At 47.1% G+C, this 25,197-nt stretch overlaps 3 protein-coding genes across 3 annotated transcripts in view; 2 read left to right on the top strand and 1 right to left on the bottom strand.

The window, feature by feature from the left end:
- Window positions 1-493, top strand: part of LOC123753519 (uncharacterized abhydrolase domain-containing protein DDB_G0269086-like) — an 11,322-nt gene extending 10,829 nt beyond the window's left edge. The window contains exon 3 of the mRNA XM_069310917.1: window positions 308-493. Within this exon, the coding sequence (XP_069167018.1) occupies window positions 308-493 (186 nt within the window). The remainder of the gene's footprint in view (window positions 1-307) is intronic.
- Window positions 1-25,197, top strand: part of LOC123774712 (uncharacterized) — a 241,123-nt gene that overhangs the window by 162,179 nt on the left and 53,747 nt on the right. The window lies entirely within an intron of this gene.
- On the bottom strand, window positions 1,055-19,850 carry LOC123750625 (dentin sialophosphoprotein-like). Its single transcript, XM_069310916.1, has 2 exons — window positions 19,714-19,850; window positions 1,055-2,015 (listed from the first exon to the last, which is right to left on the bottom strand). Exons 1-2 carry the CDS (start codon window positions 19,848-19,850, stop codon window positions 1,055-1,057), a joined length of 1,098 nt encoding a protein of 365 aa, XP_069167017.1.

The raw sequence follows: 25,197 nt of genomic DNA, 5'->3' as shown, positions 1-25,197 counted from the left end.
ACCACGGTGGCGTGTACGCCCGGCCTGTGTGGGCGTACGAGGCAGACGTTCCTTTCAGCCTGGGAGCGGCGCATGCAAGCGTCCGGTACGCGACGCTGGTGGGAGGGCGTTTTGAAGGGACTTTCCCGCCTTGTGGCGCGCGAGGTCGTGATTGGTCGACATGTTAGTCCGCTTACAGTGTGGGGGTCCACTTACAGTGTGGGGGTCCACTTACAGTGTGGGTCCACTTACAGTGGGTCCTCTTACTACGAGTCTACCTGCAGTGTTATGAAGATAAAGGGGGCTTTGTTACGTTGTTTTTTTTTAGGACAACTGTGTCCGTGAACTTGCTCGATTCCCCGATCCAGAATGTTGTCGCGTCGGGATGTCCCAAACACGCAGCTTGTGGCCCCTTGAGGCGCCTGTGACGCAGCTTGTGACGCCCCTTGAGGCTCTTGTGACGCAGCTTGTGACCCTACTTAAGGCTCCTGTGACGCAGCTTGTTGCCCTTTGAGGCTCCTGTGACGCAGCTTGTGGCCCCACTTAAGGCTCCTGTGACGCAGCTTGTGACCCCCACTTAAGGCTCCTGTGACGCAGCTTGTGACCCCCACTTAAGGCTCCTGTGACGCAGAGCCATGTGACGCGATGCCATCAAGTCCCACGGTGTTGTGGTAGTGAAGACCGCGTAACAACACACTTGGTTATGAAACCAAGTGTGTTGCTTCCTCGAGGCGTAAACACTGGTGTTTACGAGGACTCGGGTTCCCTGAGTGACGCAAGAGGAAGACAAATTGTGTGAAAATTAGACGGCTGGACCTAAGAATGTTGATTGCTTAAGTACAAGACATGACTGGGTCGAGTGAGACACTTTGAAGTGTTTTTTTAAAGAGTTCTGAGTGTGATAATCTGCCTAAAGGAAACGCGAGAGGCAGGAAGTGTTACCTTAGAGGTGTGACAGGATTCGTGAAGTGTTTATTCAACTACGAAACCTGTTTATCTTTACTTAATTACGAAGGTTTCATTTATGTTTATTAAAGTTTGAGATTCGAACCCTTAGAGCTCCAAGTTACTATTGTCATAAAGAACCTTTGTGGTGCTTCGGAGCTCCTGAAGTGTTTAATACATTTGTAAACAAACTGCTACCGTTAGTGTTGTTGCCACTAATACAACTATTTGCCTCGCTGCTCTCGCTATTGTTAGCGTCGTCACCTTCCCCGCTACTGTTAGCGTCGTCACCTCCCCCGCTACTGTTAGCGTCGTCACCTCCCCCACTACTGTTAGCGTCGTCACCTCCCCCGCTACTGTTAGCGTCGCCGCCTTCCCCGCTACTGTCAGCGTCGCCACCTTCCCCGCTACTGTCAGCGTCGTCACCTCCCCCGCTACTGTCAGCGTCGTCACCTCCCCCGCTACTGTCAGCGTCGTCACCTCCCCCGCTACTGTCAGCGTCGTCACCTCCCCCGCTACTGTCAGCGTCGTCACCTCCCCCGCTACTGTCAGCGTCGTCACCTTCCCCGCTACTGTCAGCGTCGCCACCTTCCCCGCTACTGTCAGCGTCGTCACCTCCCCCGCTACTGTTAGCGTCGTCACCTTCCCCGCTACTGTCAGCGTCGCCACCTTCCCCGCTACTGTCAGCGTCGTCACCTCCCCCGCTACTGTTAGCGTCGTCACCTTCCCCGCTACTGTCAGCGTCGCCACCTCCCCCGCTACTGTTATCGTCGTCACCTCCCCCGCTACTGTTAGCGTCGCCACCTTCCCCGCTACTGTCAGCGTCGCCACCTCCCCCGCTACTGTTAGCGTCGTCACCTTTTCCGCTACTGTTAGCGTCGCCACCTCCCCCGCTACTGTCAGCGTCGCCACCTCCCCCGCTACTGTTAGCGTCGTCACCTTTTCCGCTACTGTTAGCGTCGCCACCTCCCCCGCTACTGTCAGCGTCGCCAGCTCCCCCGCTACTGTTAGCGTCGTCACCTTTTCCGCTACTGTTAGCGTCGCCACCTCCCCCGCTACTGTCAGCGTCGCCACCTCTCCCGCCTAAGGGTCTGCTGGACTAGTACCACTGTTGGCGCGGCGTCGTATTCTCCCACCACACAACCGGAGCTGGTTAAGAGACGATCGAAGCTGAATAGAGCATGACCGGCGCGAGGGAGGTTGTGTGAGGTGATTTACGGCGGTGTAACATGCCTGACTTTACTGATCATTACCTTCACCGACCTGGGCCTCCATGCTGCCGCTCTCTGGGGGCCCCGGATGGCTGGCTGGCGCGCTCTCTCTCTTGCTCGCTCTCTCTCTCTCTCTTGCTCTCTCTCTCGCTCTCTCTCTCTCTCTCTCGCTCTCTCTCTCGCTCTCTCTCTCGCTCTCTCTCTCGCTCTCTCTCTCGCTCTCTCTCTCTTGCTCTCTCTCTCTTGCTCTCTCTCTCGCTCTCTCTCTCTCTCTCTCTAGCTCTCTTGCTCTCTCGCTCATCTCCAAGTATCTCATCAACGTATCTCTCGGACGCGTCTAGTTTCGTCGCCGCACCTTTGCTTTAAGTTTGCACCAGTGTTTGGAAGCTTTGTCACATCATCACCATTGACGTGGTCATTGTGGCGCGTCTCCCAACGTCACTCACTGTAACACCCAGGGAAGCCTTCTCCAAGAGGTCAGCCCAGATGACCTCCGGTTTATCTTGTATATTGATTAAAAATTCCTGGGTTAGTCTTAGTCAGCATAGTTTCAAGTATGTAATATTTCATGCAAGGAAATTAGACTCCAGATTCTTATGTGTAAACATCCCTGGATCTCCCCCTTTTGGCCAGGTCAGAGGTCAGTCACACACGTAATTAATAACTCCTCTCTTGAAGAGTGTATGGTGAATGTCAAACAAGCTTTTTGAAATATTTCTTGAGTGTTTGTACACTTTTGGTGGGTAGCAACAGCAGATCTCCCCCTCCCCCCTGTGGGGGTTGTATATAGAGGGCCTGTAGAAACATAGGAGAGGAGAGGGCGGTACACCGGGATCGAGAGCGGGGCTGTGAAGAACATCTCAGCCAGGGAGAGACAGATAGCTTAAGGTAATGTGTGTGATCTCTGAGTTTTTGTTCCCTGTCCAAATTTCTTAACTTTTTGCCAGTGTTAGGATAGGATTTATAATTGGTGATTGACAAAATTTTGGTCTCAATAAACTTACGTGAAATTTCCCGTCTGTGTCAATTGTTGAATCCTCTTAGCCTTTTGGATATAGTGGCTGACAACCGTTTTCAAAATTAATGACAGTCATAGAAAGTACTCTCCAAGTCAAGCAATGTTTCTTGCCTCGTTGCTTGATATAGTTTCAATGGTCAAAGGCAGATGGTGGCAGCGTATTTCATCCTGTGTTAGCATCTCCTTGTTGGCAGTGTACTTTGTAGTTCCGGTGTAACCATCATATGTCAGCCCATAACAGTGTTACCAAGTGCAACCAATGGGGAAGTGTTACTCAGGATAAGTAGTGTTCCATTATAGTGGTGCATTGTAGGGTGGTGTTACAATAGAGTGGTGTTACAGCGCGTCTCCCAACGTCACTCCTTGTGTAGTCATCAAGAGAGGAGAAAATGTTCATCCAATTATATGTTCCCATAAACTTGTCATGTCAGTGTGTGTGTCCCCAGCAGCTTCATGTCATGAGTAAGTCATGAGGCAGCAGTCATGTCAACCTATCTGGTCATCGTCAGACAGACAGGCTTCACTGCACGGATGGACGGGTCCACTCTCCCGTCAGCTTGGCGTGGAAACCATCTAATTTGTCAATACTTACAGCATGAAGCTCAAATTACCTCCCGTAATTGTCGTCCCTTTGAGGGTTCGGAAACCATCTAACAGCCCTCTAACAGCCCTCTAACCCTCTAACAGCCCTCTAACAGCCCTCTAATAGCCCTCTAACAGCCCTCTAACAGCCCTCTAACACAGTGGTCTACGTCCTTGCCTTACAACCAGGGGGGGGGGAGACCTAAGCTCAATCCCCCAACAGGCAGGAAAGGAGCGTTCGGGCACGCTTTCCTTTCATCTCATGCACCTAGTCACCGAACCCTGGAATTTGGCAACGGTTGCTTCCTGGAAAAAGGTTCGGAGTTGGCACCTTTCACCTGGAGCTTCTGTTCACCTAGCGGTAAAATAGATAGCCGGGTGTTATTGTGAAGTGCGTCATTGGGTAAATCGCTTAATACATTCTATTTTTTACGGAGTGGTTAATTAAGAGAATTTGTTGCTAAATAGGCGAGTATGGAGTTTTATTTTAGAAATTCTCAGGTATATATAATAATATTAATATATATATATATATATATATATATATATATATATATATATATATATATATATATATATATATATATATATATATATGCGTTTTTTAAACTAGTTTATGTCTACATGACAGACGATAAAGTGATGCCGGATAAACGAGAATGAGTTTGCATCTCCCGGTTAACCGGAATCTCTCTCTTGCTCCTTGTGCGTGTTGGGAGCGAGCGACCGGGGCCGCTCAGTTATCCGAACGGGTCGTTAGGCAAAACTGTGGGATTCTCGCGTCACATAAATTAGACGGAGCCAAGTGATAAACTTTGGCCTCCTCCTACTCCGAGGATAGCGGGCCGGGCGCTATCGTGCGTGTGCCTGCGTTCGCGGGCGCTCAAGAGCGCGTGATTGCTCGCTTGCTTGCGTGTGCGTGGGCACGCATAGCTGTGCTTGATTACGTGAACGACGCTCCGGTGCGTGTGCTTGAGTGCGTAAGCGGTCGTTCAGGTCCGTTTTTTTCTCGTTTTTGTGTGAGTGTGTGTGTTATTCTACATGATAAACACATCAGTGATATTCTGGAGGGAAAAAGCATATGGCTCTTTGGGCCCGATTTGAGAGTTCCAGCTTGATGGTGTACTGTCACTATGTACCGGTGGTGCCTTGCGTACCGGTGGTGTCTTACGTACCGGTGGTGCCTTGCGTACCGGTGGTGTCTTACGTACCGGTGGTGCCTTGCGTACCGGTGGTGTCTTACGTACCGGTGGTGTCTTACGTACCGGTGGTGCCTTGCGTACCGGTATAAGCATATGGCTCTTTGGGCCCGATTTGAGAGTTCCAGCTTGATGGTGTACTGTCACTATGTACCGGTGGTGTCTTACATACCGGTGGTGCCTTGCGTACCGGTGGTGTCTTACGTACCGGTGGTGCCTTGCGTACCGGTGGTGTCTTACGTACCGGTGGTGCCTTGCGTACCGGTGGTGCCTTGCGTACCGGTGGTGTCTTACGTACCGGTGGTGCCTTGCGTACCGGTGGTGTCCTACGTACCGGTGGTGCCTTACGTACCGGTGGTGCCCTACGTACCGGTGGTGCCCTACGTACCGGTGGTGTCTTACATACCAGGTGGTGCCTTACGTACCGGTGGTGCCTTACGTACCGGTGGTGCCTTACGTACTGGTGGTGCCTTACGTACCGGTGGTGCCTTACGTACCGGTGGTGCCTTACGTACCGGTGGTGTCTTACGTACCGGTGGTGTCTTACGTACCGGTGGTGTCTTACGTACCGGTGGTGTCTTACGTACCGGTGGTGCCTTACGTACCGGTGGTGCCCTACGTACCGGTGGTGTCTTACGTACCGGTGGTGCCTTACGTACCGGTGGTGCCCTACGTACCGGTGGTGTCTTACGTACCGGTGGTGTCTTACGTACCGGTGGTGTCTTACGTACCGGTGGTGCCCTACGTACCGGTGGTGCCCTACGTACCGGTGGTGTCTTACGTACCGGTGGTGTCTTACGTACCGGTGGTGTCTTACGTACCGGTGGTGTCTTACGTACCGGTGGTGCCTTACGTACCGGTGGTGCCCTACGTACCGGTGGTGCCCTACGTACCGGTGGTGTCTTACGTACCGGTGGTGTCTTACGTACCGGTGGTGTCTTACGTACCGGTGGTGCCTTACGTACCGGTGGTGCCTTACGTACCGGTGGTGCCCTACGTACCGGTGGTGTCTTACGTACCGGTGGTGTCTTGCGTACCGGTGGTGTCTTGCGTACCGGTGGTGCCTTACGTACCGGTGGTGCCTTACGTACCGGTGGTGTCTTACGTACCGGTGGTGTCTTGTGTACCGGTGGTGTCTTGTGTACCGGTGGTGTCTTGTGTACCGGTGGTGTCTTGTGTACCGGTGGTGTCTTGTGTACCGGTGGTGTCTTGTGTACCGGTGGTGTCTTGTGTACCGGTGGTGCCTTACGTACCAGTGGTGTCTTACATACCGGTGGTGTCTTACGTACCGGTGGTGTCTTACGTACCAGTGGTGCCCTACGTACCAGTGGTGCCTTACGTACCGGTGGTATGATAACTAGAGAGGACTGTTGGGAAGCTTCAAAAGGTCCTCGAAGAGATGCAATAATGGGCCCAAACGTGTCCACTTCACCGCGAACAAAAGTAAAGTAATAAAATGTGTGGAAAACAAATAAGGTGAAGCAGAAAGCCTGTGCACCATGAGAGGGATTCATAAGGAACAGAATCCCAGTAACACGGCAGGAACAAATAAAGTAACAGTAGCATGCCTGGAGTAAATGAATATGTACTCACAGGGGTACAAGTCAGGCAAGTGACGACGACGACGAGGTTTGGACACGTCCTGCACTTTGTTAAACAAGTCCAACACGGATTATAAAACTGACACTTGACAGTGGATATCAATCCGGATTTCAGGCAGGGAAAACGCTTCGACTGGATAACGTCGTTAGAGGCGTTCACAAAAACCCGGATGAGCATCGTCCCAAGTGCTCCGAGTATGCAGCACTGGCATGGAATACCCACTAACCCACCCCCTCCCAATCTTGGGAAATAGACTGGGTATACTATGATATAGCACACTGTTGTGTGGTGCAACAGTGGGAAAGGTCTGTGGTTCGATCTATTGGATAGGGGGGGTTTTGGGAAGTGGTGGAAGGGGGAAGGCAGCGTCTGGTATGCTCTCGGATGCAGGTTCGAATCCTCGTCACGGCCCTTGTGGATTTGTTCGATGGAAGGGGGGTGGAAGGGGGGTTTTGAGGGTGGTGGAAGGGGGGGGACCTCGATATAAGCCTAAGTACAAGATTTCTGTCCTCGACAAGGGGGAATTGTATGCCTGAGACAAGGCTCAAGAGGATTGACATTAATGAAAATGTCAATCCTGTCCCCAGGGGAAGGGGGGGGGGGGGGGGGAAGGTCCATCCAGCCGGCGGCCGACCCCATAAGACGCAATCGCTAATCTTTACGCGCTGCGTATTAACCTTGTGCGTCTCCTTAAACATAAGGTAATATTATTACGTACCGGAATGTGTTGAATAGTAAGACCTAATAACTTGAGGTACGTTAGGTGGTTAGGTTCTGTTGGCTGTTATAGGTATTGGTGTACGTGGGCGAAGCATTTAAACAGGTGGGGATTCGAACAGAGGTCGTGAACGAAGCATTGCTCGAAGGGAAAAAAAATAAAATTCGCCATCAGTTGTGTGTAGTGTTTTTCAATCATAAACAGAAGGGTTTGGTGGTTGGATTAACAAGCATTTGACCCATGTTGATGAGGACGGGCTGGAGAAAATGCGATGCTCACACACAGAGATCACACTAACGTGATGCATCGAATGAACAAATCCCACAAGGGCAGTGACGAGGATTCGAACCTGCGTCTGGGAGGCCGATGATTGATTGATTGATAAAGATTAAGCCACCCAAGAGGTGGCACGGGCATGAATAGCCCGTAATGGGAGGCCGATGCTCCACACCAGCAGCAACAGAGCGAGAGAACAACAAGGCAGGAGGAGCCCAGACCCCTCCCCCCCCCCAAAAAAAAACACAACTTAAAGCACAAAGTTGTGTCACTGGTGTTGTGTGTTTAATGGGGGGGGGGGGTGAGCCATAGAGACTGTAGGAAGCACTTCTTCTGCTTAAGTGTATAGTTTAAGCACGTGGAAGGAGGTCAAAGTGCATGAGGGTAGGTAAAACCTAACGCCATGGGCAGGGAATATATATATAACTGAAAACTCACACCCCAGAAGTGACTCGAACCCATCATACCGAGTCACTTTTGGGGTGTGAGTTTTCAGTTGCATATATGCCTGGAGACCGTTCAGGCTTGTTCGCATATATATATATATATATATATATATATATATATATATATATATATATATATATATATATATATATATATATATATATATATGTCGTACCTAGTAGCCAGAACTCACTTTTTGGCCTACTATTCAAGGCCCGATTTGCCTAATAAGCCAAGTTTTCCTAAATTAATATATTTTCTCTAATTTTTTTCTTATGAAATGATAAATCAACCCATTTCATTATGTATGAGGTCAATTTTTTTTATTGGAGTTAAAATTAACGTAGATATATGACCGAACCTAACCAACCCTACCTAACCTAACCTAACCTATCTTTATAGGTTAGGTTTGGTTAGGTAGCCGAAAAAGTTAGGTTAGGTTAGATAGGTTAGGTAGTCGAAAAACAATTAATTCATGAAAACTTGGCTTATTAGGCAAATCGGGCCTTGCATAGTAGGCTGAGAAGTGCGTTCTGGCTACTAGGTACGACATATATATATATATATATATATATATATATATATATATATATATATATATATATATATATATATATATATATATATATATATATATAATAAAATGTACGTGCGTGCGTGTGTCATAGGAGCCTTGATCCTGTGCCCCCCAGGAGGTGAAGGTTCCTCTACCCTTCAAACTCACCTGGGTGACTACGTGCACACACACACACACACACACACACACACACCCTCAGGAACCTGTACGCCAGTTGATTGACGGTTGAGAGGCGGGACCAAAGAGCCAGAGCTCAACCCCCGCAAGCACAATTAGGTGAGTACACACACACACACACACACACACACACACACACACACACACACACACACACACATACACATACACATACACATACACATACACACATACACATACACACACACGCACGCACGCAACTAGAAGAGGGGCTCAACAGGACCATCTGGGCTCAAAGAGAGCTTCACCACCTCTGTCCCAGCCCAGCTGTGTGACGTAAAGAGCAGATGAGTCACTAGGGCACAGGTAGAGGCCTGGGCATGGCACAGTGCCCACACACCTACCCCCTCTCACCTGGTGCCCCTTGAGGGGGGGGGGGAGGAACCAGAGGCTCAGTGTGACTCATCCCACCTTTCCCTCCCCCCCTCCCTCTCTCCACTCCCACACACTCCCCCTTTTTTTTCCTTCATTCCTTTCCTCTTTATCCCCCCTAACTCCCCCTTCCTTTCTCTCTCTCTCTCTCTCTCTCTCTCTCTCTCTCTCTCTCTCTCTCTCTCTCTCTCTCTCTCTCTCTCTCTCTCTCTCTCTCTCTCTCTCTCTCTTTTAATTTACTATGGGGTGCCATACCCATCCTATGGGAGTGCCTTGAAGGTGCCAGAGGAATAGGCTGGTTCACAAACTGGACCTCAGTGGGCTGTTGCTGTTATAGATTCAGCTACTCAGAACAAGTGCCAAGTAGCACGGGCTATGGTGACCCTGTAGTGGGACTTACCTTACTTAGTGGGCTGTAAGCTAACCAATTTATATTCAACTGGTTGTATATGAGTTATTACTGTTGCTTCTCGTACATCCTCCACGCCCCACTGAAGGGGGGGAGGGGGGGTTGGTTTACTTACTATGGGTATAGTGTACACAACTGTGTGTCTGCACTATACCCACAGTAGGTTAACTTGGGATACTTGGCTATGATTGCTGGCATTACAATATTTTGAGTGAAATGCACATATTTTTTTGAAAACTTTTTATGTTTAAATTCTAGTTTGCTGACACAGTTTACATTGGCAGTTCTCAGAGTCGTGTGGACGACGAGGTAAACCTCGTCGTAGTCCACACATGTAGAATCTCTCGGTGAAAGAAATATTTACGAAGTATGTCGTTTCTACATCTAAGACATTGATAATTGGGCAATTATTAAAATCTTGAGGCTATGTTTGTGATCTCACCTTTATCCCCTGACCAGGTCAGGCCAGGCCAGGTCAGGTCACACACACACACACACACACACACACACACACACACACACACACACACACACACACACTGCACCATCACGAGCTCAATATGGCTCAGTCGGTAGTGTGTGTGTGTCACCAGTAGAGGGACCCGAGTTCGATCCCATCGTATAGCCTCGAGTATTTTCTCAGATATACCACATTCTTATGATAGACGAAGACGATAATATTTTACGGCTTGATAATGTTTCAGGACGGATCGAAACGTCGACGATTCTGATGCGAGGTTGGGTGGTTGTTCACGCCGGTCCGTCTAATTACCACAAGCTACCACAAACTTCAGAAAGCTTCCTGGCAATACGTTAGTAATGAATAAATATGATATATTTACTCATTATAATGTTGGTGCTGAATGTACAACACGAAAAAACATAATTTTAATCTGAAAAAAGTATCTTTTTATAAAGAAATTAGACGAAAATAAAAAGCTGGTGACGCCAAATCAAGTCGACGATCCAAGCTTCGGTTAGGTTTGGTTAGGTTTGGTTAAGTAAGGTTAGGTTAGGTTAGGTTAGGTTAGGATAGGTTAGGATAGGTTAGGTTAGGTTAGGTCAGCCTAACTTAATATATCATATTTATTCATTACTAACGTATTGCCAGGAAGCTTTCTGAAGTTTGTGTAGTTTGTGGTAGCTTGTGGTAATTAGACGGACCCGTTCACGCGATTCCCTTCCTCTGCTTAAGAGGAAAGCCTCTTAAGCAGCTGGGGTATTAGGCCAGGGGGAGGGGGGGGGGAGGTACGCTGAGTCTAGTTTCAGCATATATCTTTAGTACACTCAGCTTAAGCTTCGTTACGGGCTATTCATGCCCGTGCCACCTTTTGGGTGGCTTAATCTTTATCAATCTTTATCTTAAGCTTCTATCCCTGTGACATCGTGCAGATGTGGAATCTACAGAAAGGAGACTCGAACCCCATCCTTGTTCTGACCATTGATTATATTACATGTTTAATTTTCACATTGAGGATTTTATTGTGTATTTTGGAAAATGGGATTTTCGAGTGCTTTGATGAGCGGTCTATCTTGAGGTTATCTTGAGGTTATCTTGAGGTTATCTTGAGGTTATCTTGAGATGCTTTCGGGGCTTTAGTGTCCCCGCGGCCCGGTCCTCGACCAGGCCTCCACCCCCAGGAAGCAGCCCGTGACAGCTGACTAACACTCAGGTACCTATTTTACTGCTAGGTAACAGGGGCATAGGGTGAAAGAAACTCTGCCCAATGTTTCTCGCCAGCGCCCGGGATCGAACCCGGCACCACAGGATCACAAGTCCAGCGTGCTGTCCGCTCGGCCGACCGGCTCCCTCTATCTATCGACCGGTCTATCTGAAGAGTTGTATTAGGTGGATGGTGAGGATGATAAGCGATAATCACGCGTAATTTTATCGCTATTCATAACATAACAATGAATGCAATTAACTAAGACAGCGTCTGGGAGCCTTTCGGACGTAGGTTCGAACCCTCGTCACGGCCCTTGTGGATTTGTTTAGTTAATGCAATATAGTCAATGATGGAAGCAGGTCGCGGAAGGTCTGGGTGGGTCATTAAGAAAGGTGAGAACAGGTCAGGACGGAATAAGACAGGTGTCAAGACAGGTCAAGATGGAGTTAAACAGGTGTCAAGACAGGTCAAGGTGGAGTTAAACAGGTGTCAAGACAGGTCAAGATGGTAAAGCAAAGTGGTACAAACACACCAAAATGTCACAAAGACAAAGTGGGTCAAGCAAGATGGGTCAGCCAAAGTGGGTCTCCAGCTAAAAGGTTTGTGAGTTCCATCTATATACTGTAGCCCGGTGGGGTGGGGGGGGGGGGAAGCCATGCAGGTCGAAGGCAACAACAGTGAGGGTTGCCACTGAGGTCAAATGACTTGGAGGTCATTGGCCAGTATAACTGGAGGCGGGTCAAGATGACGAGAAGAGAGAGATGAGAAGGTCAGTGAGAGAGGGGGGGGGGGGAGTCGTAAGTCAGTGGGGGGGGGTCGTAGGTCAGTGGGGGGGGTCGTAGGTCAGTGGGGGGGTCGTAGGTCAGTGGGGGGGTCGTAAGTCAGTAGAGGGGGTCGTAAGTCAGTGGGGGGTGTCGTAGGTCAGTAGGGGGGGTCGTAAGTCAGTAGGGGGAGGTCGTATGTGTCTTCTATTGGCGATAATACTTGAGAATTGCTTCTAAATCGCATCAATTTCTATGTGTCTTTATATTGCCAATTCCCATTTTATTCACCATTTTCATTACACTGTTCCTATTCCAGGTATTCTCTTTCAAAGATCTATTATGGTGTAATTAAGATATCCCATAACCCCTGCAGTACATTCTCATTTCTGGTTCATTTACGATATGTATTCCCCAATTTCAAGCATTCCCATTCTTGTTTATTATTTCAAGACACCACACCACCACCACCACCACCATCCAACATCACCACACCACCACCCAAAAACATCACCACACCACCACCCACCATCACCACCACACCACCACACCATCCAACACCACTCACCAACACCACCACCACACCACCCAACACCACCACACCACCCAACACCACCACACCAACATCACCACACCACCACCCACCAACATCACCACACCACCACCCACCAACACCACCACACCACCACCCACCAACATCACCACACCACCACCCACCAACATCACCACACCACCACTCACCAACACCACCCACCAACACCACCACACCAACATCACCACACCAACATCACACCACCACTGACCTTGACACCGTTCAAGGTCACCATACACGAGACACGAGACACACACGCAAAAACGACTTAATTACAGCCTCAAGATAATTAGCAATACACACGACTAACGTATCTGCATTAATTAGCATATGCAGACAACTGTCCAGGAGGGGCGTGGGCAGGTGTATGAGTGCAGGTGTGTAATTGTGCAATTACCTAAGTGTAGTTACAGGATGAGAGCTACGCTCGTGGTGTCCCGTCTTCCCAGTACTCTTTGTCGTATAACGCTTTGAAACTACTGACGGCTTTGGCCTCCACCATCTTCTCACTTAGCTTGTTCCAACAGTCTACCATTCTGTTTGGAAAAGAAAATTTTCCAATTTTGATTGCAGGTGTGTGAGGGAAGATGTTTGCGGTAGTGGGGGTGTTGGCAGGTGTGGAAATTGATCATCTGCATCAACTCACCCTCGCTAATACGACCGCTTGTACGGATTCTCTAGCTGACCTTATGTGTTGGGGGGAGGGGTTGAAGGGAGGGGGAGGGACAGGGGTAACTCAGGGCAAGAGGCGAGGGTAAAAAGAGGTGAGGGGTGACGGCCATGGTTCGAGTCATGTCAAGTCATGAATGAGTGACAATATTCGCATTACCCTGTCAAGGTGAAGGACCTCACAAGGCAGCCGTGATGTTCTGGTCAATAACTAGTGTTTTAGAGTTAGAATTAGACAGCTTGAGAACGTCTCTTGACACTTGAGTTAATAACCAAAATGCCCATTGCATGAGCGCGACGAGTTGTTGCCCACTGACATAGTTACGGCAGTTACCACTCTGATAACTGGTCGTTTTGGGAACCAGTTTCTCTGTTCTGGGGAATTCGTCTAATAGCAGTATAACGAACACATATAAGTGGAGCCTCACCAGTCCTATTATACACCTGCCACAGTACCAGATTTTGTATTTATTTATTTATTTATTTTATTTATTTAAGAGTTGTTACATTCTTGTACAGCCACTAGTACGTGTAGCGTTTCGGACAAGTCGTTAATCCTGTGTCCCCCGGAATACGACCCGCCAAATCGTTTAACAACCAGGTACCCAATTTACTGGTGGGTTAAACAGAGGCTACAGTTAAGGATTGGCGCCTGGTCAATCCTCCCCGACCAGGATACGAACCCAGGACAAAGCGCTCGCGAGATACCAGGCGAGTGTCTTACCACTACGCCACGGGGGACCACGAGGTTCAAGTTCAAGTTCAAGTATGTTTATTGAGAAGCAATAAATACATCTCAAAGGGATAGAGTAGCTTAGGCTATTTCTACCCCCCCCCCCCCCCCACCACGAGGTTTATAATTGGGAAGTCTACGGCCCCTGGGGAGGATGGAGTAACTTATGAAATACTTAATGAACTTGCTATTATGACGAAAAGCCCACTGTTAGGCATCTTTAACATTAGTTATAAAGAGGGCAGTATTCCCAGGAAATGGAAAAAGCTATGATCATCCTTATCCCTAAAGCCAATGGAGAGTTTAGACATGTGTCCTTAACCTCACGTTTTTGTAAAATGATTTAGAGAACAACTTTAAATAGACTTTTATATGTGATAGGTGATCAGCTGTCTAGTAATTTGGTCGGGTTCCTCAGAGGCAAAACTATCTCTGACTGTATTATTAAATGTCTAGCTAATGATAATGATTATTATAGAATTGTTATTGATTTACAAGGAGCCTTTGATAAAGCCAACAAAGAGGTTATCTTATATGAATTAGTTGGTCTTGGTGTTAAAGTGAGATTATTGTGCTGGATAGGGGATTATCTTCACGAAAGGAAGACTCAGGTGTGGTATCAAGGTTGTATGTCAGGTGTGAGATCTTTTGGAACTCGGCATACCTCAGGGAGGAGTGTTGAGTCCCACCCTGTTTAATATACTAATGAATAGGATAGCATCTAAGAGATACTCAAATGGGGTAACTCCGATCATATATGCCGATGATATTTTGTATCATTTCAGTGTATAATCTTTGAAGTATCAAAGATATTTCAAAGATTCAAACGGTGTTGGATAATTTTGGAAATCTGTGTCACCATATGGGAATGGTGGTTAATGAAGACAAAACTAAGTTTGAATGTAGAAGTCGGAGGCCCATTGTATTTAAAATAAACGGTAAAAATAGAGAGAGTGTTAATATATATAAATATTTAGGCATATATGTTGGATATACCCATGAGAGTTTGGAAGCTGAGATGAAGAGACTGTTGGGTCAATGTCGGAAGAGATTACAACCTCTGAAGGCCTTGGCATGCTGTGGAAAGGGAGTGGGAGTCCCTGTGCTACGAATGATACACTTGAGTACTGTAAGATCCCTTATTGATTACGCTGCACCTGTCATTTCTTGTTTTGGTAAAAGTAGGATGGGCAAGTTGGAGAAGATACAAAATGAAGTCATGAGCATTATCTTAGGATGCCCAAGAAATGCTATGATTGAGATAATGAGGATGGAGTCGAATCTGAAGAGTATTGGGGATAGAATTTCAGAGATAAATGTAGCCTCTGCCATTAGATTAATGAGAGGTGGGGGAGCTAATGAATTAGTCCTCTCCGTTCAAAAGGTGGGAAGTAATAATTAATGTATGATAAAGATAACACATATATGAATACTTTGTGCTCTAATGTTATAAAGTATGATATTATTCCAGAGGGCATACGTAAATCTGTGTATCTATGTATTTACGTATGTAGGTTAGCTTAGCATTTTAAAAGCACCGAATCACCTTCTGTGGTTGAGTGTTCAATAAACCCTTGAACTATATGTTTAACACTTCTCTAACCCTGTCCATGGAGGACAGAAGAAAATGTATATATGCTGGTTAGCATTGTAAATGTCTGGCCACGTCTGTGGTAGAAAATAATAATAATAAAAAAAAAGGTATTGCTGTGCCTAAGAGACAATTCACACCACCACGGGAGGATTGTAACGTAGATGTTACGTAAATTACTCCCTTGCAAAAGAAATATGTATGTATGAGATATGAGAGCCGAGGGCAACATATGATTGTATAATTAGAAAATTACCTACAGAAAACACTCTACATGTATATTGTGATGGGTCAGTAGCTAGGGATGGAAAGGCAGGATGTGGAGTCTTGATCAGGGAGTACACTGACATCGGCACTGTAGATACTGTTATTGGACGCCGCTTAACTGACAATGTCTCTTCAACGCAGGCTGAACTCCAAGGTGTCTTAGCAGGATTACAGGAAGTAGTCAAATGTGGTAAAAATGCCTGTTTCTTTATTGACAGTAGAGGAGCGTTAGAGTCTTTAAATTGCAGACGCCCAGTAAACCAGAATATTGTGATAGAGTGTAGAGAGAATGTTAAGACATTAGAAAAAACTGGGTATAAAGTAAGATTCATGTGGATCCCTTCACATGTGGGAATACTGTTGAATGAGGCAGATGGTGAGATAGTGAAGAGATCTTCGGAAAAAAAAATTCTTGTCGATGTTGTATGTCAGATAACCTTGAACCAAATAAAAACAAGAATCAAGATGATATAAGAGGGTTAAGAAAAAGTTAAGAGAATGACACTGGTGGACAGTAGTAACACACTTAAGAGTTATGCAATGATAAATACAAAATCTTCCTTCACTTATGGTAGAGGAAAATATACTTGGAAGGATTCAAGTTACATGAGATTAAGATTACGATACAAATATATCTGGCAATATGGTGTTGATGTCAGTGAAAAAGATAAGGAGTGTAGAAAAAGATTCTTGTCGTAGCTCAGTCGATTAAGGCAGTGTCTGGGATGCTCCCGGACGCAGGTTCGAATCCTCGTCACGGCCCTTGTGGATTTGTTCATAAGGAGTGTAAATTATGTAGTATGCCGCACGCCCACACCTTAGAACATTATGTACTAGAGTGTCAACTTATTGATAACTATAGAAATAAGGAAATAAGTAGTGTACCACATCAAATTGTTTGGATGTGTGATAATAGTATAATAGACAGCATACTTAGGAGCTACAAGAATTTTGCCCCAAGAGTGTAACAATTATATGCTGTATTTACTATATTAACCTGCAATGTTAAATGGGATTCTTGTAATGTTATTTGTGTATTTGTACTCATTGAATTTGTGCGCCCCTTGAGGGACTTGCTCCCCCCCCCCCCCCTCTACTTCAATAGCCTTAGCCACTGCATCCCTTTGTGATTTTATTGTGCCAATAAACGTACTTGAACTGGACCACGAGGACCCCGTGGGATCTTGTGGTCATGATAATGATGATATCATGATCATGCTATTCCCCTGCCATGATAATGATATCATGATCATGCCATTCCCGTGGCAGGTGTATAATGAATTAATTCAGCTGGTACTGAATGTCCTTTACAGGTCACCTCACTCCACCGTAGACAGTGATAGGCAAGAACTGACAGGTAAGTACTTGGAAGCGTGTTACGGGCTATTCATGCCCGTGCCACCTCTTGGGTAGCTTAATCTTTATCACTCAGTGTTGGAAGCGTGCTGTTGCAACCCCTCTACTCTTCCCCCCCCCCCTTCCCCCATCACTCTCCCTCTCAGGTGTCCGAAACGAGAGCGAAACCTTACGAACACATCCGACTGTACCTGTACAGTATTTCGCGAGTCTCTCTTTACATTCGCAGCCCCCCCCCTCCTGCGTCCATGACCCCCCTATCCCCCCATTCATTTTACATTATATTCAGCAAGGCCCAACAACATGTGACTGGTCGGGATAGCGCACGCCTCACTTCTTTCGGGTCGGCGTTCGATATCCGACAGTATCAGGGATCAGGCACCATTCCTTCCCTCCGTCCTATCCCCCCATAAGGAAGATGAGAGAGGTCCGCGGTTATTCAACAACATCCCAACCAACCTAATAAGAAATTTTTCCCGGAAATAAAGTGATGAACGTGTTTAAGGGAGACCTAAACAAGAAGTTTCGGACATATATATATATATAATGTCGTACCTAGTAGCCAGAACGCACTTGTCAGCCTACTATGCAAGGCCCAATTTGCCTAATAAGCCAAGTTTTCATGAATGAATTGTTTTTCGACTACCTAACCTAACTTTTTCGGCTACCTAACCTAACCTAACCTATAAAGATAGGTTAGGTTAGGTTAGGTAGGGTTGGTTAGGTTCGGTCATATATCTACGTTAATTTTAACTCCAATAAAAGAAATTGACCTCATACATAATGAAATGGGTAGCTTTATCATTTCATAAGAAAAAAATTAGAGAAAATATATTAATTCAGGACAACTTGGCTTATTAGGCAAATCGGGCCTTGAATAGTAGGCTGAGAAGTGCGTTCTGGCTACTAGGTACGACATATATATATATATATATATATATATATATATATATATATATATATATATATATATATATATATATATATATATATATATATATATATATCAGAATTTCCAGGTTAAAACTCCAGGTTGTGGAAATCAACTTCTAGATATATTTATCTACTTTTAATTAAATTGCCCGTTTTCAACTTCCGGGTTGTGGCGTTCAACTTCCGGGTTGTGGCGTTCAACTTCCGGGTTGTGGCGTTCAACTTCCGGGTTGTGGCGTTCAACTTCCGGGATGTTATTTTAAACATCCGTTTTCTTTTTCAAGATTAGGGTTAGCATGTTATAGTATTATTTTGACTTAGCATTAAGTCTGACTCACGCATTGTGACCATTCATATAACCGGATTGTTAGGACTAGCGAATATAAATATTGTTTATTAGAAGATAAAAAATGTTAATGGGACAGATACGAGTTCCTAGATTACCCCCCCCCCCCCCCCTCCCTGAGCTTGATATCATGATAATGATGATATCATGATCATGCTATTCCCCTGCCATGATAATGATGATATCATGATCATGCTATTCCCCTGCCATGATAATGATGATATCATGATCATGCTATTCCCTGCCATGATAATGATATGATATCATATCATGGGGGTTCAGGGGTTTCTACGGTCCCTAGTGTTTGACTGGACCTGAACAGTGGGGGTAGATGGGAGATCTACCCCATCTTGATGGGTAGATCTCCATCTGCCGATTCTTGCCACCGTAGGTGATACATATGTATGAATGCGTTTGGGTGGATATGAATAAGAGCCGCCTGGTATTTGAGGCTCCAATATATAAGGCCGTCTAGCCTTATAAGGCCGTCTAAATAAATATTATATTTATATCTAAATAAATATAAATATATCTCTAAATAAGGCCGTCTAAATAATTATACAAGGCCGATTGGCGTCAACTTGTTTCTTGATTTTCTTATGTAAGTTCCTAATTTTAGTAGAATATATATTGACACAGACACATATAAGGACTCAAATGCCTTGTACTGCGTCGACCTTTACAGACCCTAGTTGTGTAAGGGTAATACTTGCCCCTTCCGCTCGGCAGCAATTCGATCTGGGTTCGAATCCTTGCCATGGAAGATTGTCTTGGCGTCAATCCTTAACGGTTACCACCTCCCCTCCCCCCTCCTTCCTACCACCCCTGTTGATTCAGCAGTAATTGGAAACCTGGTTGTTATCTGATTGGTAGAGGACAGATCTTAAAAGAGAGAACCCCTCACACTCAAAGATAACCCCTCCACACTCACAGATAACCCCTCCACACTCAAAGATAACCCCTCACATCCACTCATGTGACCACAAACTACACACAACCATTTAACACCTTTAATTACACAGTCGACATGAGTCCCACAATAGCATTCACATATATATATTGGATTCCGCCCACGCCCTCTCGCAAATTCACGCCCACTCTCTCACCCACGCACGCCCACAACTCCCCCCCCCCCAACTCCCCATGGCCACCCACACGTGGCCGGGTTGGGCGTGTGGGGGAGGTGGTGGGTGTGGTGTGGGACCTTATAAGGCTTGTGTGTGTGGTGGTGGTGGTGTGGGCCCCAGCTGATCACTAGGGCATACGGGGTGTTGGTGCTAGTCTCCTCGATCGTCTGGTCCAGCATGTCTTCCTCTTGCTCCTCCTCCTCCTCCTTCTTCTTCCTCCATTCTTCTTCTCTTCCTCGTCCTCCTTCCCCTCTTCTTCCTCCTCTCCTCCTCATGTTCAGCTTTTTTCCTCTTCTGGTAAATATATTTTCCTGCTTGATTTCCTCGCTAGATTTTGTTTTATTTCCTATTCTCCTTTATTTTCTCTACTGCTCCTTCTTTTCCTTCTTGTCATTCTTCTTAATTTACATTCATTAGAAAGACGAAAGTTATGGGTGATATGAAGGATGTATACGAATGGGTGAATGGATTGAATAAAACAAATATTAATGACATGTTAATACACATAACTTAGGAAAAATTTGATACAAATTGGATAAATTTAGATTGAGCAAAGACCTGTGTGGGGGTAAATACTGGTTTAGTTGTTTCAAGCGTAGGATAGACACGAATGAATGAGTTTGGGTGGCTGTAAATCGGAGCTGCCTCGTATGGGTCAATAGGCCTTCTGTAGTTTTACCTTGATTCTTTTGTTTTCAATTGTTTATACGAGTTTGTCCTCCATCGCCGCTCTTCCTTAGACCGCTATGTCCAATTTCTTGATATTAAGGTGATCAAAGTCAGTATATTAAGGGTCATTATTTTAGGCAGTTAATTATTATTATCCAGCATCAGGCCTAGCAAATTCCTGGTGAAAATTACCGTTTACCGTTAACAGGTGTGTGAGTTTTTTTTGTGTGTCTCGAGGGCAGATGGGGGAAGTGCCCATGAGCAGGTGGTCGTGCCCATGAGCATGTGGTCGTGCCCATGAGCAGGTGGTCGTGCCCACTAGCAGGTGGTCGTGCCCATCAGCAGGTGGTCGTGCCCATCAGCAGGTGGTCGTGCCCATGAGCAGGTGGTCGTGCCCATCAGCAGGTGGTCGTGCCCATCAGCAGGTGGTCGTGCCCATCAGCATGTGGTCGTGCCCATCAGCATGTGGTCGTGCCCACCAGCAGCAGCTGGTCGTGCCCACCAGCAGCAGCTGGTCGTGCCCACCAGCTAGCCCTTTGTGGCCACCTGCGTGTGAGGGATGAGGCAGGTGGCGGGCGAGGCTGAAGAAAGAGAGTGAGTGGTGAGGCTCCCAGCCATCACGTCTCCCCCGATGACCACCATTCATGACGTGCACTTCGCATGTCTAAAATGTTATCCCGTCCATTATTACTCCGGCTGTAATTGTATTTCTCCTCAACCGTCTGTTCTTCGCCGCTAAACAAACCTTCGATCATTTTATTATTTTTTTCCACCCTGCAGCTTTCTTTGTCGAAGTGATTGTCTTCGCGCCAGTTGTCCAGTTTCCCGCCAAAAAGTCAACATGTTGATGGGTCGTATTTTCCCGCCGAGAGAATCAACGATTTGGCGCCAAAACAGTGCGCAAAGGTGCCAGGTGGGCGAGTGTGGTGGAGGACCAGCAAGACCACACTACCGGAGTGGATGAAAACACTGCAACCTGTCACCCCCGGACCATATACAGCTACAGATTCACAGGTGAGGAACCTTGACAAGAAGTTAAAGGCCTCGAGGGCTGGCTGGTTCACCAATTATGGAGGTGGTGAGGGAGCGGGACCAGAGGAGAAGGAGCCTCGTCTCCGTCGCCTCCTTCTGCTTCACCAACAGGATTTAAGCCAGGACTAACACCGGGAAAACCCGCTTGATGTGACTGACTGCTTTTTGTACACAGACCGTGAAGCTTTGTGGGGGTTTCCATAGATCACGTATGATACACAGATGAGAAAATGATCGGGAATATTTACAGATATTCCGTTGGAGGAGATAAAAGTAGGTGAGTGTCCCGTCTAGACGTCCCTGGGAGCTGAGGAGATGAACTTCAGTAGCATAATTCCACAGTACAGGTTTACAGGTGATACAGACAGCAAGCACTCCTTCTGCTCCCAAACACTCCAATATTTATACTATATTTACACTCCAATAGCTGCAAGATGAAAGACCGGAGGAAACACTGGATGACATAGTCGTCACCGTCAGATAAATAAAAAAAAACTGGAGGAACAAGATGTAACAAAATCATCATATCACCTTGACTGAAGATGGCTGCAGAGGTATTTTGTCGCCAGCTAATTGGTGTTTTCAATAAAACACAAGACAGGAAATCTCTCAGATTTCAGGAAAAAGGAAGATGTAGTTCCAATATTCAAAAAGGGTACAGACGAAGAGGGAGGTATTAAATGCCACAGCAGCCACTGATAAATCTTCCGTGTAAAGTGCTGGAAAGAGCAATAAAGATGAGATTAGTGAGAGCCGGTCGGCCGAGCGGACAGCACGCTGGACTTGTGATCCTGTGGTCCTGGGTTCGATCCCAGGCGCCGGCGAGAAACAATGGGCAGAGTTTCTATCACCCTATGCCCCTGTTACCTAGCAGTAAATAGGTACCTGGGTGTTAGTCAGCTGTCACTGGCTGCTTCCTGGGGGTGGAGGCCTGGTCGAGGACCGGGCCGCGGGGACACTAAAGCCCCGAAATCATCTCAAGATAAGATCTCAAGATAGTGGAGGACAAACCCTGCAATAAAAGGCTAGCATGGATGGACAAGGAGAAAGTCTTGTCAGGCAAACTTAATCGAGTTCTACAGCAAGGTCACTAAAATGCGGCAAGGGAAAAAAAATGTCCGCTTAGATTGTATTTCCTAGATTGTAGAGCATTTGATATTGATCTTTACGAAAGGCCAGTGTACAAGGAGAAGCAGGCAGGGATAACTTGGAAGACACTCTGAACTGAGTAAGGGAATACCTGAAGGACAGGAGACAGAGAGTCAACAGTAAGAGGCGAGGTGTTGGGCTGGAGGAGTGTAACAAGTGAGGGGTCCCACAAGGCTCGGTCTTAACACCACCACTGTTTATAATTTATGCATATGATCTGCTCGAGTGAGTGAGCTCCTACATATCAATGTTTGCAGACGTTGTCAAGCTAATGAGGAATCTAACACATAAAGAGAGAGAGAGGGAGAGAGAGAGAGAGAGGGAGAGAGAGAGAGAGAGAGAGAGAGAGAGAGAGAGAGAGAGAGAGAGAGAGAGAGAGAGAGAGAGAGAGAGAGAGAGAGAGAGAGAGAGAGAGAGAGAGAGAGAGGGAGAGAGAGGACTGCATAAAGTTACATGGAGGCATTGACAAACTCCAGGAGTGGACAAACACACTGTTGTTCGGTGGAATTCCAACAAGGAAAAGTAATTCTTAGGAGAAAGTGCTAGGCCATTACGACTGTTTAGCACTTGATAAGGTTATGAGGATAAGGATTTAGGACAGGACGGAAGGAGCGGGGGGGGGGGGGGAATAGTGACCTGCAAGAAGCGAGACCGTTTCTCTACCGTCCAGCCCAAGTGGTTGGGCCAACAGGTGTAAAGTAACGAGGATAGGAAAAGGAGAAGGGTGACCAAAAGGTTTATAAACCATGAGGAGAAGGCAACTACAGTACTCTTGTGAGGCTGGCTGGCTGCCTGCCTGCCTGCCTGCCTGCCTGCCTGCCTGCCTGCCTGCCTGCCTGCCTGCCTGCCTGCCTGCCTGCCTGCCTGCCTGCCTGCCTGCCTGCCTGCCCGCCCGCCCGCCCGCCCGAAACCCGCCCGCCCGCCCGAAACCCGTCAGCCCGCCCGAAACCCGCCCGCCCGCCCGAAAAACGCCCGCCCGCCCGAAAAACGCCCGCCCGCCCGAAACCCGCCCGCCTGCCTGCCTGCCTGCCTGCCTGCCTGCCTGCCTGCCTGCCTGCCTGCCTGCCTGCCTGCCTGCCTGCCTGCCTGCCTGCCTGCCTACCTGCCTGCCTGCCTGAAAACAATTCCTCAACTAACACCAGAGCCAGAAAGTAGTTTAAAAACCTAAATCAGGACTGTTACGGCAATCTATACAGCTTTTGTTAAACCATTACTTGAATCTGCACCACCGGCCTCTCAAGTGCAAAGCTAAAACTGCAGAACGTACCGAGGTTTGCAACAAGATTGGTGCCATTACTAACAGGAAAATTTATGCGATGAAGATAGGTTTAGGAAATTGAACCTCACAAACCTGGAAGGAACAGAGGAGATATGATCGCAACATACAAGATGAGAATAGCCAAGGTTGACAAGGACAGCCTCTTTCAACTGACAGTAGGACGAGATGGGGAAAAGTGGAAGCTGGAAACAGAAATGAGTCGAAGAAATGAAAGGAAATACTCGTATCCTATACAGGAGTTCAACACGTGGAATGCGCCGAAAGAAGCAGCTGTGGAAGCCACCTCCCTCCACAACTATAAAGCCAGATTCGACGAAGAATTTGAATGTCGGAATAGTTAATTTATAGCCTAACAAATACATCAAAGCTAATGTAGGGGGCTGGGAGGGATGGGGGGGGGGGGATAAAGAGCTCCCTCCCCCGTAGACACTGATAGGCAAGGTCTCTTCCCTCCCCCCCCCCCCCCTACACTGACACAGCCAAGCAAGGAACGTGGCGAGTGGGTGTTAGCGAGGTGAGATTAAACAACCATGCAGTTGTTAACGAAGCTGAGGCACACTGCATGTATTATATATTGTTAGTCCATTAGGACGAGGTGGAGGGAACAGTGGGCAATAGAGCAGAAAGTGGAGGTAGAGGAGAGAAATTGTTGCAGCAACAGTAAGGAGTAGTGGTTGTAATGGGCCATGTTTGGAGTGGTAGTGAGGCGCACAGAGTTGTGGTAACACTGGCGCCAGGTACGGTATGGCGCCTGGTACGGTACGGCGCCTGGTACGGTACGGCGCCTGGTACGGTACGGCGCCTGGTACGGTACGGCGCCTGGTATGGTATGGCGCCTGGTACGGTATGGCGCCTGGTACGGCACGGCGCCTGGTACGGTATGGCGCCTGGTACGGTATGGCGCCTGGTACGGTATGGCGCCGTGGTTAGTGGGACAATCTCTCTTATGCAGCAGTTTATCTCAGTTTATCCTCTGCCTGCCTCTTTACTATCGTTCTTGCTTGTGTCTTCACAGTTTATAGTCATTATTTTGTCCGGTTTTTATGTTAGAAATAACAAAGGCGTATCAGTGTCGCTCTTGTGCGTGCCTTGGTCAGTAACTGGATGAGGTTCGAATTCCCAGCTCGGCCCGAGGCCAGACTTGACTTGTGAGAGTTTGGTCCAACAGGCTGTTGCTTGGAGCGGCCCGCAGGCCCACATATCCACCACAGCCCGGTTGGTCCGGCATTTCTTGAAGAAAACTATCTAGTTTTCGTTTGAAGATGTCCACGGTTGTCCCGGCAATATTTCTTATAGTCGCTGGGAGGATATTGAACAACCGCGAACCTCTGATGTTTATAGAGTGTTCTCTGATTGTGCCTATGGCACCTCTGCTCTTCACTGGTTCTATTCTGCATTTTCTTCCATATCGCTCACTCCAGTACGTTGTTATTTTACTGTGTAGATTTGGGACCTGGCCCTCCATTGTTTTCCACGTGTATATTATTTGGTAT

This window comes from Procambarus clarkii, chromosome 68, assembly GCF_040958095.1.
Source record: "Procambarus clarkii isolate CNS0578487 chromosome 68, FALCON_Pclarkii_2.0, whole genome shotgun sequence".
Taxonomy (NCBI): domain Eukaryota; kingdom Metazoa; phylum Arthropoda; class Malacostraca; order Decapoda; family Cambaridae; genus Procambarus; species Procambarus clarkii.
The sequence above is the reverse complement of the archived record's forward strand: the minus strand, read 5'-3'. Positions and strand labels throughout refer to the sequence as shown.